At 41.3% G+C, this 14744-nt stretch overlaps 1 protein-coding gene across 1 annotated transcript; it reads left to right on the forward strand.

The window, feature by feature from the left end:
• Positions 1–323: 323 nt before the first annotated feature.
• LOC102221688 (serine/threonine-protein kinase SBK1-like) lies at positions 324–12206 on the forward strand. The gene is made up of 4 exons (XM_023348470.1): positions 324–790; positions 8079–8321; positions 10067–10269; positions 10699–12206. The coding sequence occupies exons 2-4, from the start codon at positions 8120–8122 to the stop codon at positions 11443–11445; spliced, it is 1152 nt and encodes a 383-aa protein (XP_023204238.1). The 5' UTR covers positions 324–790; positions 8079–8119; the 3' UTR covers positions 11446–12206.
• The last annotated feature ends 2538 nt before the right edge of the window (positions 12207–14744 follow it).

A 14744-nucleotide genomic window follows, 5' to 3' on the forward strand; every position in this document is an offset into this window, starting at 1 on the left:
CACCGCGAATAATTCAGATCTCACAATTACTGCAGGAAATTTAAGTAAATTAGACTCACTTTTAGAAAGGTAAGCATCATATTCAGAGCTCTTCGACTTTTTATTATCCTAATAGGAAGTTTTTACAGAATGCTCCATTTGTATTGGCAGACAGTAAAAACGGCGTATCAGAGCCATTGCAGCTAGAAGGGAAAAAATGAGCAAATTTTCACCAAAAAACTCAAATTTTCAGATTAATCTCAGAAATGTTCTAAATATTTTTATTTTTTTTACCCCTCCAGGGTCTTTTTGTGGCTCTAGTGTCCCTTATATGACAGCAGGCTGACAGGAAACGGGAAGGAGAGGGGGGAAGACATGCGGCAAATGTTGTCGGGTTAATCAGACTGGATTAAATCTGTTTTCCAGATTGAAACTATTTTCTCAGCTTGAGAAGTTGGAGGAATAAAATAAAAACAGAAACCATTTTTATCCATAAATATGTTTGTTTTTCTGCTCATTTATTTCCAATCATAACTCAATTTTAACCTGAAAGTATAAATTCCTCCATCATTAAGGCGCCCCGCTGTTCGTGGCGCCCGCCGCTCTCCACTCTGATTGGTTGTCTGGACTCGGTGGGCGGGGCCTCCGGGGACAATAGAGAGCGGCTCCAGGGAGGCTGATCCGCGGGCAGACGGTGCCGGGATCCGCGGTGTGAAGCTCCAGCTCCGGACCGGGACGGAAGACGCTGCTGCCGCCGCAGGAGGAGCCGCGGGGCGCCGCTGGGTGGACGGACTGCTGCAGCTGCGATCAGGTCAGAGGGTTTTTATTTCTGAACAGCTGATTGAGGAGCTGCAGCTTCATGCAGCCTGTCTGTGTCTTTGTGCTGCTTCATCGTGTTTCGTCCCCGCGTTGTTTGCTGTTACAATCATCCAGCTGAGCAGCAGCTGCAGCAGCAGCAGCAGCTCTGGTCTCTGATTGAAGCGTAAATGTAAAACATTTCCGGCCCTGGATCCGTTTCTGCTCGCAGCGGACATGAAGCCGCTTTGTGTCTGCAGAGTTTCACCAATCAGCTCCAGTTTCAGATGCTTCTGCAAAACCAGGAAGGAAAATCATCAAATCTGAAGCTAAAAATCCACCAGAATAAAATTTAATCTCATTAAATTCTCCAGATTTTACAGCAGAAAAAACGTTTTATAAAATCCAATAACAGTTTTAATGAATCTTTGTTTAATATTCAGGTTTAAACAGTTTGACCATTTTAGATTTCAAACTGTTAAAAAACTTTTTAATAGTCGTTTGATTTCATCCCAAATAGGAACCTGAGGATCAGGATAAAAATGTAAAAACTTTAGTTTTTATTTTAGGCTTTTGATGCCTTTTGGAAAATAATTTTACTTTTCATAAAGAAAGTGGAGCGCCTCCTCCTTCGCCTGGTTCATTTAAGGTTTTAAAATCATGAGGCAGCAGCATTATTACAGATGGAAATATTCTGTATAAATATGTTCTGTGATCAAATGTTTTTATTTCTAATTAAAAACAGAAGCAAGGCATTTTAATTTTGAAATTGTTTCCTAAAACATGAAGCCCATAAACATTGTTCATGTTCAATCTGCGCTGCTGGACTCGTTATGCTTGATGCTCGTTCAGAAATATGTTCTGATATGTAAATAGCTTCATAAAGTGACCTGAGTCCAATCCAGCTTTCTGAAGCTTTTAAATGTTTCATATTAAAACATGAGGAAAATTCAGGCAGCGAGTTTCTTCCTGTTTGGGTTTGTTTGTTTGTTTCCTGTTTGTTTCCTGTTTGTTTCCTGTTTGGTTTTTCCTGCAGCAGATGAAATTTGTTAAAAAATGTAAAAGATTTCAAAGTGTTGTTGTGTTGGATGGATTTAAAGGATCCAAAGTTCAGATGGTCCAGAAGATTCTGCACTCAGAGTTTGAAGTTTTTCTTTTTCTTTCTGATGAGTCGTTTGTTTTTTCTGGACTCTGAACTCAGATTAGTTTATTGACCTCCAGGAACATTCAGGGTAAAAGTTTCTGAGTTCAGTTGAACTTTAACATCTTGAATGTTTCTGGGATTTATCCACATCTGTTCTTTAAAACACGGTTAGCTTCCAGGCTAGCTAAGCAGGGTTAGCGTTAATAGTTTACCAAACATTTGATTATCTATTCTAGAACAACACTGCTGTTCTTTTTACAGATTTTTATTTATAATTTATTTGGTTGATGTGTTGAAGACGCTGCAAAAATATGAAGTATTTTTGTGCAAATATCTTAGCACATTTTAAATAAAATGAAAATATCATAAAAGTAACTTTTCTTCAAGATGAACAAGCTTATTTTAAGTCAATATTTATTTAATATAGATGTTAAAAAAGTCAGATATTTTTGGGTAAAAAAGGAAAAATGTTTTTATAGAAGCAGCAGTGAGTCAAACATTTTCATTGTAATATTGAAAACTGATGAAAACTAAAAGTTCTCCAGCTACATGAAACCACCTGTTGTGTCAAATCTACGTCCTTCTTAAACTGCGTTTTGGGGGCCACACAAACTCAGTCCAAGGGCCACAAATGGCCCCGAACCGCACGTTGGACACCCTGATCTAAACCGTTAAACGACCAGAAAATTCAGACCATAAACTCAAAACACACTTTGATTATCCAGCAGGAGAACGATCCAAAGGCTACCATTATGGAGTGGCCTAGTCAAAGTCCAGACTGTAAATCTGACTGTGATGCTACAGCGTGCAGCTGTGAAACAGTTCAGGAACATTTACTGGATGTTTGAAACATTTTGCTGTGAATTAAAAGCAGAAATGATTTAATATTTTGAACTAATTTTATGGATTTGTATTTTCATGATGAGATTTTTAGTCGGCATTTGATCCGTTTTCTGATTCGGTGATAATTTACTGATCTTCCAGATCGTTTCTCACCTTTGACCCTGAACTCATGGAGACTCGTTCAGATGTTGCTGCTCTGAGAGAGTTCAGGATTGTGTGCAGAGGTCAGAGGTCATGAACATTTATTTCCTCTGATGTCAGAATAAAAACCTGACAGGATTCATGCAGACAAGTTGTAACTGCTTTGAGTTTTTCTCAGAGCTGACGCCAGCTTGACTGTTTGGAAAATCATAATAAATGAAAATAAAATAAATCTATACTTTATTTTTATAAAGTTACATGTAATCTGATTACACTGGAGCAACATAATCTCAGGGATTAGAGACAGCTGGAAACACTGGAGACTCCGTCCTTTAAAACACTAAACTGCATTTTTTAATAGTTTAATCACTGAGTTTATGTGAATTGCAGTTACCATGGAAACCATCTTGGCATTGCCATGGAAACTAAGATTCACGGTCTTCCAGCCAATCATCATCAAGGAAAATAAGGCGCCATCATTCCCGACGGTTCTGTTCAGTCACTTTAGTCCAACTAAAGTTTGTTTGTCTAGTCAAAGTCTGGTCCGGTTGGTGAGGTGTGAACGCTGGTCGACCTTTGACCTCTGGTCCTCCAAACCTCGTCTGGGTTGCTCTCAGTGTCTTCAGAGGTTTTTGTGTGGTTTCCTTCAGTGGTTCTTTGTGCAGCGCCCCCACAGGCCAGGAGGGGAACAGGTTGGTTTGACTCAGAGCCACAGCAGCTGGAGACGTTCTGGGTCCAGTAGAACCGGGTCGACCGGACTGTTAGCCTCTTAGTGTCAGACAGCAGAGAGAGAACCGTGAGGCACAGTTGGTGGTTTTAGGTGTAAACTTGAACTTTTCAAGCTGAAGAAGAAGAAGAAGCACAAAGTGCTGATAAATAATTTTTCCTTCATTTTCTCTGAAGTTATAATGAACCTAAAAATCAACAACACATCAAAGAGTTTCTAGATACAAACAAACAGAACCGAGCCGTGGGATCCGGACGGCTCGGTTCTGCTGCCTCCTGAAGACAACACCCCCCCCCCTGCAGGTGCAGCGTTTCATCCAGAAAACATGGCGGCTTCCTTTCCCTCTAAGGCCGGCGGCGTTCCCAGGGGGGCAGCCGGGGCGCGTTGGCCCCCCGCTGGGAGCCGACACAAACAGAAAACAGATCCTAATTAACGCTGGCTGATGTTTTCCTCCATGCTGTTTGATACGGCAGGTCAAAGTTCAGAGGATCCAGACAAAAACATTTATGATGCATTACTGCACTGCAAAAACAATCTGACAAAACAATTTTTTGACCAAGTCCAAGTGTCTCAGTACGTTTAAAATAAGATTAATTGTCTTAAAGTAACTTTTCAGCACGAGATAACAGCTTGGCCATTAATTTCTTAATATTTATTAAAGTTGTAGTTCCTCTGGCAGATTATTTAATTTATAACATTTTATTGATGTTATAAATGAAATAAACTGCCAGAGAAATTAGTACTTTTTATCAGCATTAAGAAATGAATCACTAAACCAAACTGTTGGGATGAAAAATGATTTGTAAGTTGGTTTTATCTGAAGTGTGCAAAGTTAGTACAAAGCACAATAAACTAGTTAAAAAATATTTGGTAAGACTTTGTGTTTTTGCAGTGTATTCAATTTACAACATTTAAAATCAAACAACTGAAGCCAAAAAAACAAAAAAGTAAATTTAGTATTCAGTTTTTTTAATCATCTTAATAAATGAGGCATTTTGTGGCATTAAGCCTGAAGTGGATCAGCGGCGGCCCAGGAAGCTCAGATTAATTTCTCCTCCTTTATCTTGTTCTAAAATCTTCCAGATCAGCTGAACTGTTGACAGTTTTACGTCTCGGTTCTGATGTCGCTCTGCTGCCAAACTGGACACTGGAATTACAAGCAACACCTTAAAGTTTTGAAATCGGGGAACATTTTTCCAGCTAACGCTAGCAGGAAACTCTGCAGACGGGCAGTGGAAGGAAAATCCCCCAGCATGCACTTCTTCTGTCCATAACTGCTTCAGTTTGATTTTCTTTGGATTAATTTCTGCAATAAGTCGCAGAAACCTGGAGGAAAGCTGCAGCGTCAGCACTAAACCTGGGAATACCCAGAATGCTTCATGCTATAAGCCCCGCCCCCTTTTGACTCCACAATCACAGTAACTGCTTCCTGATTGGTTGGAGTCAGTGCAGCGGCATTGGCCAGTTAAAAGGGGCGGGGCTTAGTTACAGTTTTATTTTCTGTCAGTTTTGTTTACAGTTTTAACTTTAATGAATAACTTCTAAGATGATTGTAAAATCACATTAACGGTTAACTAAAGATCAAAATCTATTTTAAAATCTGCTTTTATCTGAAAACTTTTCTGATTAATAATCTTTTAATGTTGGACATAAAGAATCTTATTGATGTGAAAATGTGTGAAACCTCGTTGGATCTCCTGACGGGCGCCGTCGATTCGTCTCTTTCATGCTTTGTGCTGCTGAGGTGACCTTTCAACCTGCTGAGTCATCAGGGCCAACCGGCCGCGTGTGTGTGTGTGTCAGTGTGTGTGTGTGTGTTGCTGACGGAGCGGCTGCTCTTCATCAGACTCTCCTCTCTGATTGGACGGTGAAATGGATTCTGCTGACTCGTGGTTTTTTCTGATTATTGATCATGTTTTAGTTTTTGGATCTGATTCAGCAGAAACTTCTCAGGTTTTTGTCGTTTTGCAGACAGATTCATATCCAGGATATCAAGATAATAAATTTACTCTTATTCAAAGATCAATAATTATTTTCATCTTGTAGGATGAAATAATTTGTCCGTTTCTTGGAAAACAAGCAGAGATTTTGACTAAAGTATAGAAATGTATTGAAATATTTTCCTTAGTGTGGAAAATGAAACCAGATCTGTATTTGGCCGACCCGTCAGACCGACCCGGTTCTGGGCTTTTCTGGAAATGTGACTCAAACTTATTTAAAGATGCAGCTATCGATTATTTTAGCAATCAATTATTCTGACGATTAATTGAATCAAAATGAAAAATCTGTAGAAATTCTGCAGATTTTTCATTTGAACTCGAGTCTTTTGTGTTCAATTATAGAAACGCATTAAAAGATGGAAATAAATATTTCAGTTTCTCCATTTAATAATAAAATAAACCTTTTATTGCCTTTTATTTGGTTCCTTTAGTGAACGTTTGATTGGTAAAGGATGAATCTGCAGCTTTCTGATCAACTGATCAATAAATCAGAGCTGATCTTCAGTTTATTTCATAAATTAACTGATTAATATTTGGATGGCCAAAGGTTTTTATTTTACATGTATTTATTTTTTACAGTTTTTAATTACTTCTCTGTGTTCTTAAAGAAAAAGTCCTTCAATACTCCAGTTAACTATTAATTGATTACTAATCGATCCATCATGACAACTGGATTGATTAGTAATAATTTGATTCATCGTTTCAGCCTCATATTCATTTATGGATAGTTCTTCTATTCCCAGATGGTTTTTTAGTTTATCTAAATTATTTTCTCCCAGATTTTTTCTTCCTCTTTGGTTTCAAACTGTCCTGTCCCTGAAGTTCAGGATGTCAATAATAATATTAATAATAATAATAATAATATTACCATAAGCTGCTCAGTCATCCGTCTCTAGTGAACTTCTGTCTACTTCTCTAAAATCAGTTCTTCTCATTTTCTTCTGCTGCTGTTTTGTTTTTGCTCGACGTTTTTAGGGAAACAAACTGAAAATATTTATTTCCATAAACAGGAGGAACGTTTGATCTGAATGTGCAGTTTGCAGTAAAAATAGAAAAGCACCGTTTAGTAAAATCATAAAACTTTTTACCCGAACAAACCTGGTTGCTATAGTAACTAAAACAACCAAAACTGGACTGAAGGAAACATTTTCATTAACTGAAATAAATGAAAACTGTAACTAATTAAACATAGTGACATTATAGATCATTTGTTTCTGTGTTTATGAATTATTTATTAGCCTTTCCAGCTGATGAAATAGATTTTTCTTGGTGTCACGTTAATCTGCAAAATGTGGAGAACCGATCAGAATATCAGCACACATTGAATTTTAAAAATAAACATTTTTAAATGTTAATGTTATAATAATTTTTTAGCCAAATTTAATATTTATCTGATCTCCAACAGTAATACAGGACAGAATATGATAAAGTGGTGAAAAACTGTGACAATGTGAACAATAAAAATGTGACGATATTTTCTTTATCACCAGTTTAAACCATAAAATGTTCTGGATATTATTCACTATTTTACACTCAAAGCCATTTTATACTCAGAGCAAATCTTAAAAATATTATTAATGCTTTTTGTGACTTTTAAAGTTTTGGTTTTCAATGAAATTGATCAATTTTCCATGCAGCGAAAACCAGCAAAAGATAAATGCGTAAAAGTTTCCTAGTTTTCTGTGATGTTTGGATTTAAATGAAACGTTTTCAACATTTTTCACTTTGCTGAGAATCATCAGTAAAATGATTTTTATGTGATGCTTCAGCTAAAAGTTATCACATTTTGAACTTTATCATTTTTGTTATGTTGATACAGAATTTATAGAAATTATGATTAAAGGTAAAAACAAATGTAATTACTATTGTTTATATTTTTGCCCCAACATGGAGAAAAGAAAAACTCTTGATTGTTTTTGATTTTCAGTTTTATTTTTGTCCAATATTTCCATGTCGGTTTGCTGCAGGTCGTCTGAGGCATTAAATGAACCGTAAAAGGAAAATAATATGAAAATATTTTCTATCTTTACCTTCTGTGTGAGAATTAAATATGATATAAATTAAATTATTTAGTGACCTAATAATTTTTGCTAATTGATTTTATTTTAGGGTGACGCTGGGAACTCAGCAAACCCCAAGTAGGAAAGATCAAAATCTCAACTTTGAGTTTTTATTTTTAGTCTCTGAAGAAGCAGATTAAATTTTTGTGTTTTTCATGTTTATTGCATTAATATTTCATGCTTGCAGCAAAACAGTTTTTTTTTTATTTCCTTCTTTGGTTTAAATTGCGATTCTTCCAATTAAAGGAAGTTTGTTTTTTTTCTTGGTAAAAATATCTTTACTTTAAAATGATTCATAATTTCCAACAATCATGTTTGTCCTTAAAGTGTTTCTGTTTGTCCAGAAAACTGGGCGGACGTTTTACTTTCCTTTCCTTCCTGCTGCGTAGGAACCTCCGTCTGCAGACCGACTTCCCGACCCGACGGCACAATGAACCCGGCGCCGCCCGCCTCCCGCTCGCCCGCCTCCCGCTCGCCCGCCTCCCGCTCGCCCGCCGACGTCCTGGAGGAGCTGCAGCTGATCGCGGCTCAGAACCTGGAGACTCTGGACATCAGCCGGTACTACCAGGTGGTCCGAGAGCTGGGCAAGGGAACCTACGGGAAGGTGGACCTGGTCATCCACAAGATCCGAGGTAACCCGGCCTGGAGCCGACACAGGGTCGGCCCCAGGCAGCTGCCGGGGGGGCCCAAAGCACCAAGCTGTGATAAATATTTAAAATTACACTAAATAGTATAAACTAAATGGAAAAAAGATTATTATTTTTAAATGCTGCCACTTTGGAGAAATATAATATCAAACTTGTTAATTTCTGTTTTATCAGCTGATGTTTATTTCAAATAATTAAAATAAAATTTTACATTTTAATACAAATTTGCATTTCAGAATTTGTAGTTGTGATGTAAGCTAGTTACAAACAATGCTAATGCTAGCAGCTACGTTTCACTCAGAGCAGCAGAGGAACGAGGAGTCATTTGGTGTCGACATGTTGGAAAATCTGCTCAGGACCCCAGAAAGGCTGGGAGCGGCCCTGCATGAACATCTTATTGTTGCCAGGAAACCAAACATCAGGCTGAATAAAAGTCTGAACTGCTTTTAACAGAAAAGCTCCTGATCTGAACCAAACCCACATGAACGGCTGAATCTGCTCGAAACGAGCTGATTGGTCCAGAAGCTCCTGGCAGAACATGGAGGACAAATGACTGACGGTGGTTTATTCTGAAAGCAGAGACTGGGCCTGGGTCCGCTGAGTCAGCGCCAAGAGGTTCAATCAATTGGCTGCAGACACAAACTGCCCAACATCCAGAAATCAACTTAATACATTCAGTTGCTTCATTCTAAGAAATCTGTGCTTTATAAACAGTTTAAACTGTTGATCCACTCAGACGGTGGATTATTCTGACATGAAAGCTTTGATTTTATTTTTCTGTTAAAAACCTGCTGAAGTTTTTCTATTTTATGTTTTATCACCAAACCTGATCATGAAATAAATTTCTGTTCATTAGAACATCAGCATCTACAGACCCACTGGGAGAAATCTTTCATTTTCATTTCAATTTAATATTATTATTAGTGCTGATCACCTACCGGCCAATCAGAGGAGACGTCAGGCAGTGGAGCGATAAGCCCCGCCTACATGTGCAGCGTAGTCGGCCATTTTGCATTAGAGTTATGGATTCAACTGTAGGAATGAAACAAAACTTTTTCTGAACTGAGTTAAATCAAAAACAAACATCCTGCTGCTACTTCCTGTTTGTTGTTTGTCGTTTCTGCCAGTAGTAATGTCCGACTGTGGATCATGTGACTCCAAAAACATCCCAACTCATCCCAGTGAAAAATGTTTTATCCAAAAACATGCAGGATTTTTTCCCAAAATTGTTTCCATTGAACAAATTTATTTTTGTAATTTAATTTCCGTAGTTCTGTGGCTAACAGGAAGTCAGCTACTGACCCTGAACTCCTCTGACCCAAACGCAGCAGCGACTAAAAAAGGCCCAGTCAAAGTCCGGACAGCACCTGATTGAACGTTCAGTCTCTGACTTTGGACCGGAGCAGCAGAATACCTCTGCTGAGTCTCTGGGTTCTCCAGCCATCAGGAACCGGACCGCAGGTTCTGCAGGTTCTGCTCCGGTTCCCCTCGGTTTGTTCTGCTGTCAGCAGGACGAGCCGCAGCTAAAGGCGTTAGCGTTAGCTTCTCCATCTAATCCCACCTGATGCATCACATGACCCCAACGTGAAGCGAACCAGAAACATCTGGAGGATTTTACTCTCCAGCAGAAAAACGTCGGGGTTTAAGTTTGAATTCTTCATATTTTATTCACGTTGGTTTCTGGCTGCCAGGCGGCAGAGCGGCTTACTAACGGTTCTGTCCCGTTCCAGGCACCAAGATGGCGCTGAAGTTCCTGAGGAAGAAGAGCACCAAGCTGAAGAGCTTCCTGCGGGAGTACAGCGTGTCGCTCTACCTGTCGCCCTGCCCCTTCATCATCAACATGTTCGGCATCGCCTTCCAGACTGACGACTTCTACATCTTCGCCCAGGAGTTCGCGCCGGCGGGGGATCTGTTCGACATCATCCCGCCGCAGGTCAGAAAGCTAAAAAAACATCCGTTCTTCATGAAACTCGATTCATACCAACAGGGGCACAATACGGGATATTTACTGAAAATACGGGACAAGGAGGTAAAATACGGTAGTTTCCTGTAAAAAACGGTAGACATGACAGGTACGCATCCATGAGTTACTGCACCAAAAACAACCAATCAGAGCCGGGAGGCGGGGCTTAGCGCTGTCAATTATTTTCATGTACTCAGTGTTTGGTTTGACTCAGAGCAGAGAGAGAACCACAGCAGCTGGAGATGGAGCAGGCCATGAAGTTTTGGTTCCAGTAAAAATGTATAAAACCAACTTTTATGGTTGTTGCATTTAACCCAAACATGGCCGCTCATATCCTGTCTGCCTGCAGCAGTGGGCGTGGCCTCCTGTGTCGTGTTTGACCTGCTGCTCTGTGTCCAGGTGGGACTCCCTGAGGCCGTGGCGAAGCGCTGCGTCCAGCAGGTGGCCATCGCCCTGGACTACCTGCATTGTAAGAAGCTGGTCCACCGGGACATCAAACCGGAGAACATCCTCATCTTTGACACCGAGTGCAGAAAGGTCAAGCTGTCGGACTTCGGCATGACGCGGCGCGCCGGCTCTCCGGTGAAGCGCGTCAGCGGCACCATCCCGTACACGGCGCCGGAGCTGTGCGACGCGGCGCGTCATGATGGATTCAGCGTGGACTTCAGCACAGACGTGTGGGCGTTCGGCGTGCTGCTGTTCTGCATGCTGACGGGGAACTTCCCCTGGGAGAAGGCCATGCCGAACAACGCCTTCTACGAAGAGTTCGTCCGCTGGCAGCGCCGCCGCTCCGGCGCCGCGCCGTCGCAGTGGCGCCGCTTCACGGATGAAGCTCTGCGGATGTTTCGCCGGCTGCTGTCCATCGAGCAGCAGCGCCGCTGCGCCATCAAAGAAGTCTTCAGCTACTTCAACCACAGCTGGATGTTGGACACGGAGAACGGGAACGGTGGCGCGGCGACCGCCAACGCCGTGGACATCAGCTCGTCTTCGTCGGAGGAGGACGCGCTGGTGGACAGGCTGAAGCAGCAGAGCCTGTCGCCCGGCTGCATGGACGCCCACTTCGCCTCAAACGGCGAGCGAGTCAACAGGAACAGCAGCGACAGGAGGCGGATCCTGGTGACCACGCCCATCGAGATCTGCGTGTAGAGACGCAGCGCCGCCTCCGAAGATTTCCCCGACGTGATGACGTCATGACAGAAGAGCTGGAATTAGGTTGGCACCGGAAAATGGCCGCCAGCCTGTTGTCGCTTCAGCGCCGATCCGACCCGACAGTTTCCGATGACGGAGGAACCGGAAGAAAGTCAAACCGTGACGTTGGTTCAGTCCCGGAAGCAGCAAAACCCGGAACATGGAAGAAACCAGGAAGCTGAGAGAGACGTGATGAAAACTGTGACTCGTGTTTCTGTGACGTGAGTCTTTATTGATCAGATTAATATATTTATGGATTGTTTGTGACGGAAAAGATCTGAAGTTTATTTCCTTTAAGGGAAATAAAAATCTGTAATTTAGTAGTAAAATGGAGGCAGAATCATTCTGACGTTGTTTACCGTCTCATGTTAATCAACCACCAGTCCTCCCAGTTCGTCTCCCAGTTCGTCTCCCAGTTCGTCTCAGAACTTTTCTCATTTTGGAGCTGAAATGTGAATTTCCAGTGATAAAGTCTTATTAAAAAGAAGAAAAGCAGAGAACAATTTGGATTTTTCTTTCCTGTTCACTAAATCAAAGATGAAATTATTTGTGCTTCCTGTGAGAAACTGGACAGGAAATGAGGTTTGTTTAACCTCATTTCCTGTCACGAAACACGTCGTTTTTCCGACGTGTTTCCGTGGAAAAACGTTTTTCCTTTTCGTTTCTGTGTTTCTTGCATGATGTCTCGTCTCTGTGGCATTTCTGGAAATAAAAACAGCTTCCTGTCTTTGCTGCTTTTACTCCTCAGTTTTCTCAAAGTCGAATCGAAACATGAAGGATAAAAGTTATAGAGAAAAATTTATTCAAATCGACTCGTTGAACTAAACTACAGAAACTAAGAATCACCCAAAAGCTCATGGTGTCGCACCATAATCAGCTAATTGAGTTCTGCATCCAATCAGATTTACAGAAAGTTCAGTGGAAGGAAAAGGTATGATCTGAATAGGTGCATTAAGAACAGGGAGATGCTGATTTTATTTTCCAGCAAGATTTGGCACCAAAAGCCTTCAGTCACCATGGTGTTTGGATGCCCTGACCTTTGACCCCACAGGGAATGACGAGATTCAAACGAAGATCAGAGGCTGCAGAACCAACTCAGGCTATAGACAAAAAATTTAATGTTTTATAATTACTTTTTATAAAATATTAACATTTTCTGAGACTGAATTTGGGGTTTTGGTTATTTGTGAGCCATGATCCTAAAAATGACAAGAAATAAAAGCTTTAATGTGTCATGAATGTGGAATAAGTACCAAAAATAGTCGACTAATAATAATATTCTCTGAGCTGCAGTTCACATCTGAGATGAGAAAAAATATTCAAACTGTTTTCTCCAGTTTTACTCTGAACTAAACAACAAGCAGTTCAGGTTGTCACAAAGAAAAACTAAAAACTCAATGTTATTGAATTAATTGCACTAAACTTATTCTAACGTGTTAAAATCTGTTAGTTGAACGATCCGCAGCAGAGCCGACTGAACCACTGGAGTTTCACTGGAAGATGATTTTAGGTTTTCATGATTTTTCAAGCAAATATAAACATGAATGGATTCACTCGTTCACTTCCAGGTCAGGAAGTGAACGAGTGAATCAAAAACAGACGGGAAGGAATCGATCGTTACGTTGGTCACATTAAAAAGCTTCAGAAGAACCGGACTTTAAATGAGCAGCTGCATCACCTGACCGGAGGCTGAATTACGTCAAACTCCCAGCAGGTGGCGCAACCTGCACATTCAGCAGCAACCAGCAGCAACCTGCACGTTCAGCAGCAACCAGCAGCAACCTGCACGTTCAGCAGCAACCAGCAGCAACCTGCACGTTCAGCAGCAACCAGCAGCAACCTGCACGTTCAGCAGCAACCAGCAGCAACCTGCACATTCAGCAGCAACCAGCACGTTCAGCAGCAACCTGCATGTTCAGCAGCAACCAGCACGTTCAGCAGCAACCTGCACGTTCAGCAGCAACCAGCAGCAACCTGCACGTTCAGCAGCAACCAGCACATTCAGCAGCAACCTGCACGTTCAGCAGCAACCAGCAGCAACCAGCACATTCAGCAGCAACCAGCACATTCAGCAGCAACCTGCACGTTCAGCAGCAACCTGCACATTCAGCAGCAACCTGCACATTCAGCAGCAACCTGCACGTTCAGCAGCAACCTGCACATTCAGCAGCAACCTGCACATTCAGCAGCAACCTGCACGTTCAGCAGCAACCAGCAGCAACCTGCACATTCAGCAGCAACCTGCACGTTCAGCAGCAACCTGCACATTCAGCAGCAACCTGCACGTTCAGCAGCAACCTGCACGTTCAGCAGCAACCTGCACGTTCAGCAGCAACCTGCACGTTCAGCAGCAACCTGCATGTTCAGCAGCAACCAGCACGTTCAGCAGCAACCTGCACGTTCAGCAGCAACCAGCAGCAACCTGCACGTTCAGCAGCAACCAGCACATTCAGCAGCAACCTGCACGTTCAGCAGCAACCTGCACGTTCAGCAGCAACATCCCGCTCAACCTGCGTCGAGGCCTCCAAACGTGGGTCGCTCTGTCCCCTACGCCACCGCTGCACGCCCCACATCAGGCAGTTTCATCAAATTATTGATCAAGTTAAATTAAAATAAGGTCAATTTCTATTATGATGATTAAAGTGTTTTAAGGATAATTTGGTTTAGAGACCAATAATAGATATTTATTTGTAGTTTCAGTTTATTTCATTTTTTAGTGCTGTTTTGATTTTGGATATTTAAAATATTTTTCAGTTCCAGTGTTAAGTGTTCATCACTAAATTAAAGTTTGAACTTACATTATTGTGGCATTACAACATATTAATTGAAAATGTCAAAACATTATTATTATTATTGCTATAATAATATTATTAATGTTTTTTCTGTCTTATTTTGTTTTGCAACAACCAATCACAGCCAGGATTAGACATGTTGATTTATTTCAGAAATGATAAAGAAATAAAAACTTCCAGGACAAATTCTAGTTTTAACATTTTCCTGACTGGTTGTCCGGTTTCTGGCTGACATTTGGTCCAGACCTCCCACCACCAGGTGGCGCTAACGCTCCACTAATCTGACCAAATGAAGCCAACTCTGGTCCAGACCTCGTCTGGGTTCAGTTGAACTGAACTCTGGTTCGATTTGAACGGCAAGCGGACCGGAGGCCGCTCCAAAAGCAGGAAGTGGACTACAGCGCAGGGCATTCTGGGTAAATACAAAGAAATTAAACATGCTAGCGCTAGCAAGAGAAACAGACC

This window comes from Xiphophorus maculatus, chromosome 16, assembly GCF_002775205.1.
Source record: "Xiphophorus maculatus strain JP 163 A chromosome 16, X_maculatus-5.0-male, whole genome shotgun sequence".
In the NCBI taxonomy this organism is placed as follows: Eukaryota; Metazoa; Chordata; class Actinopteri; order Cyprinodontiformes; family Poeciliidae; genus Xiphophorus; species Xiphophorus maculatus.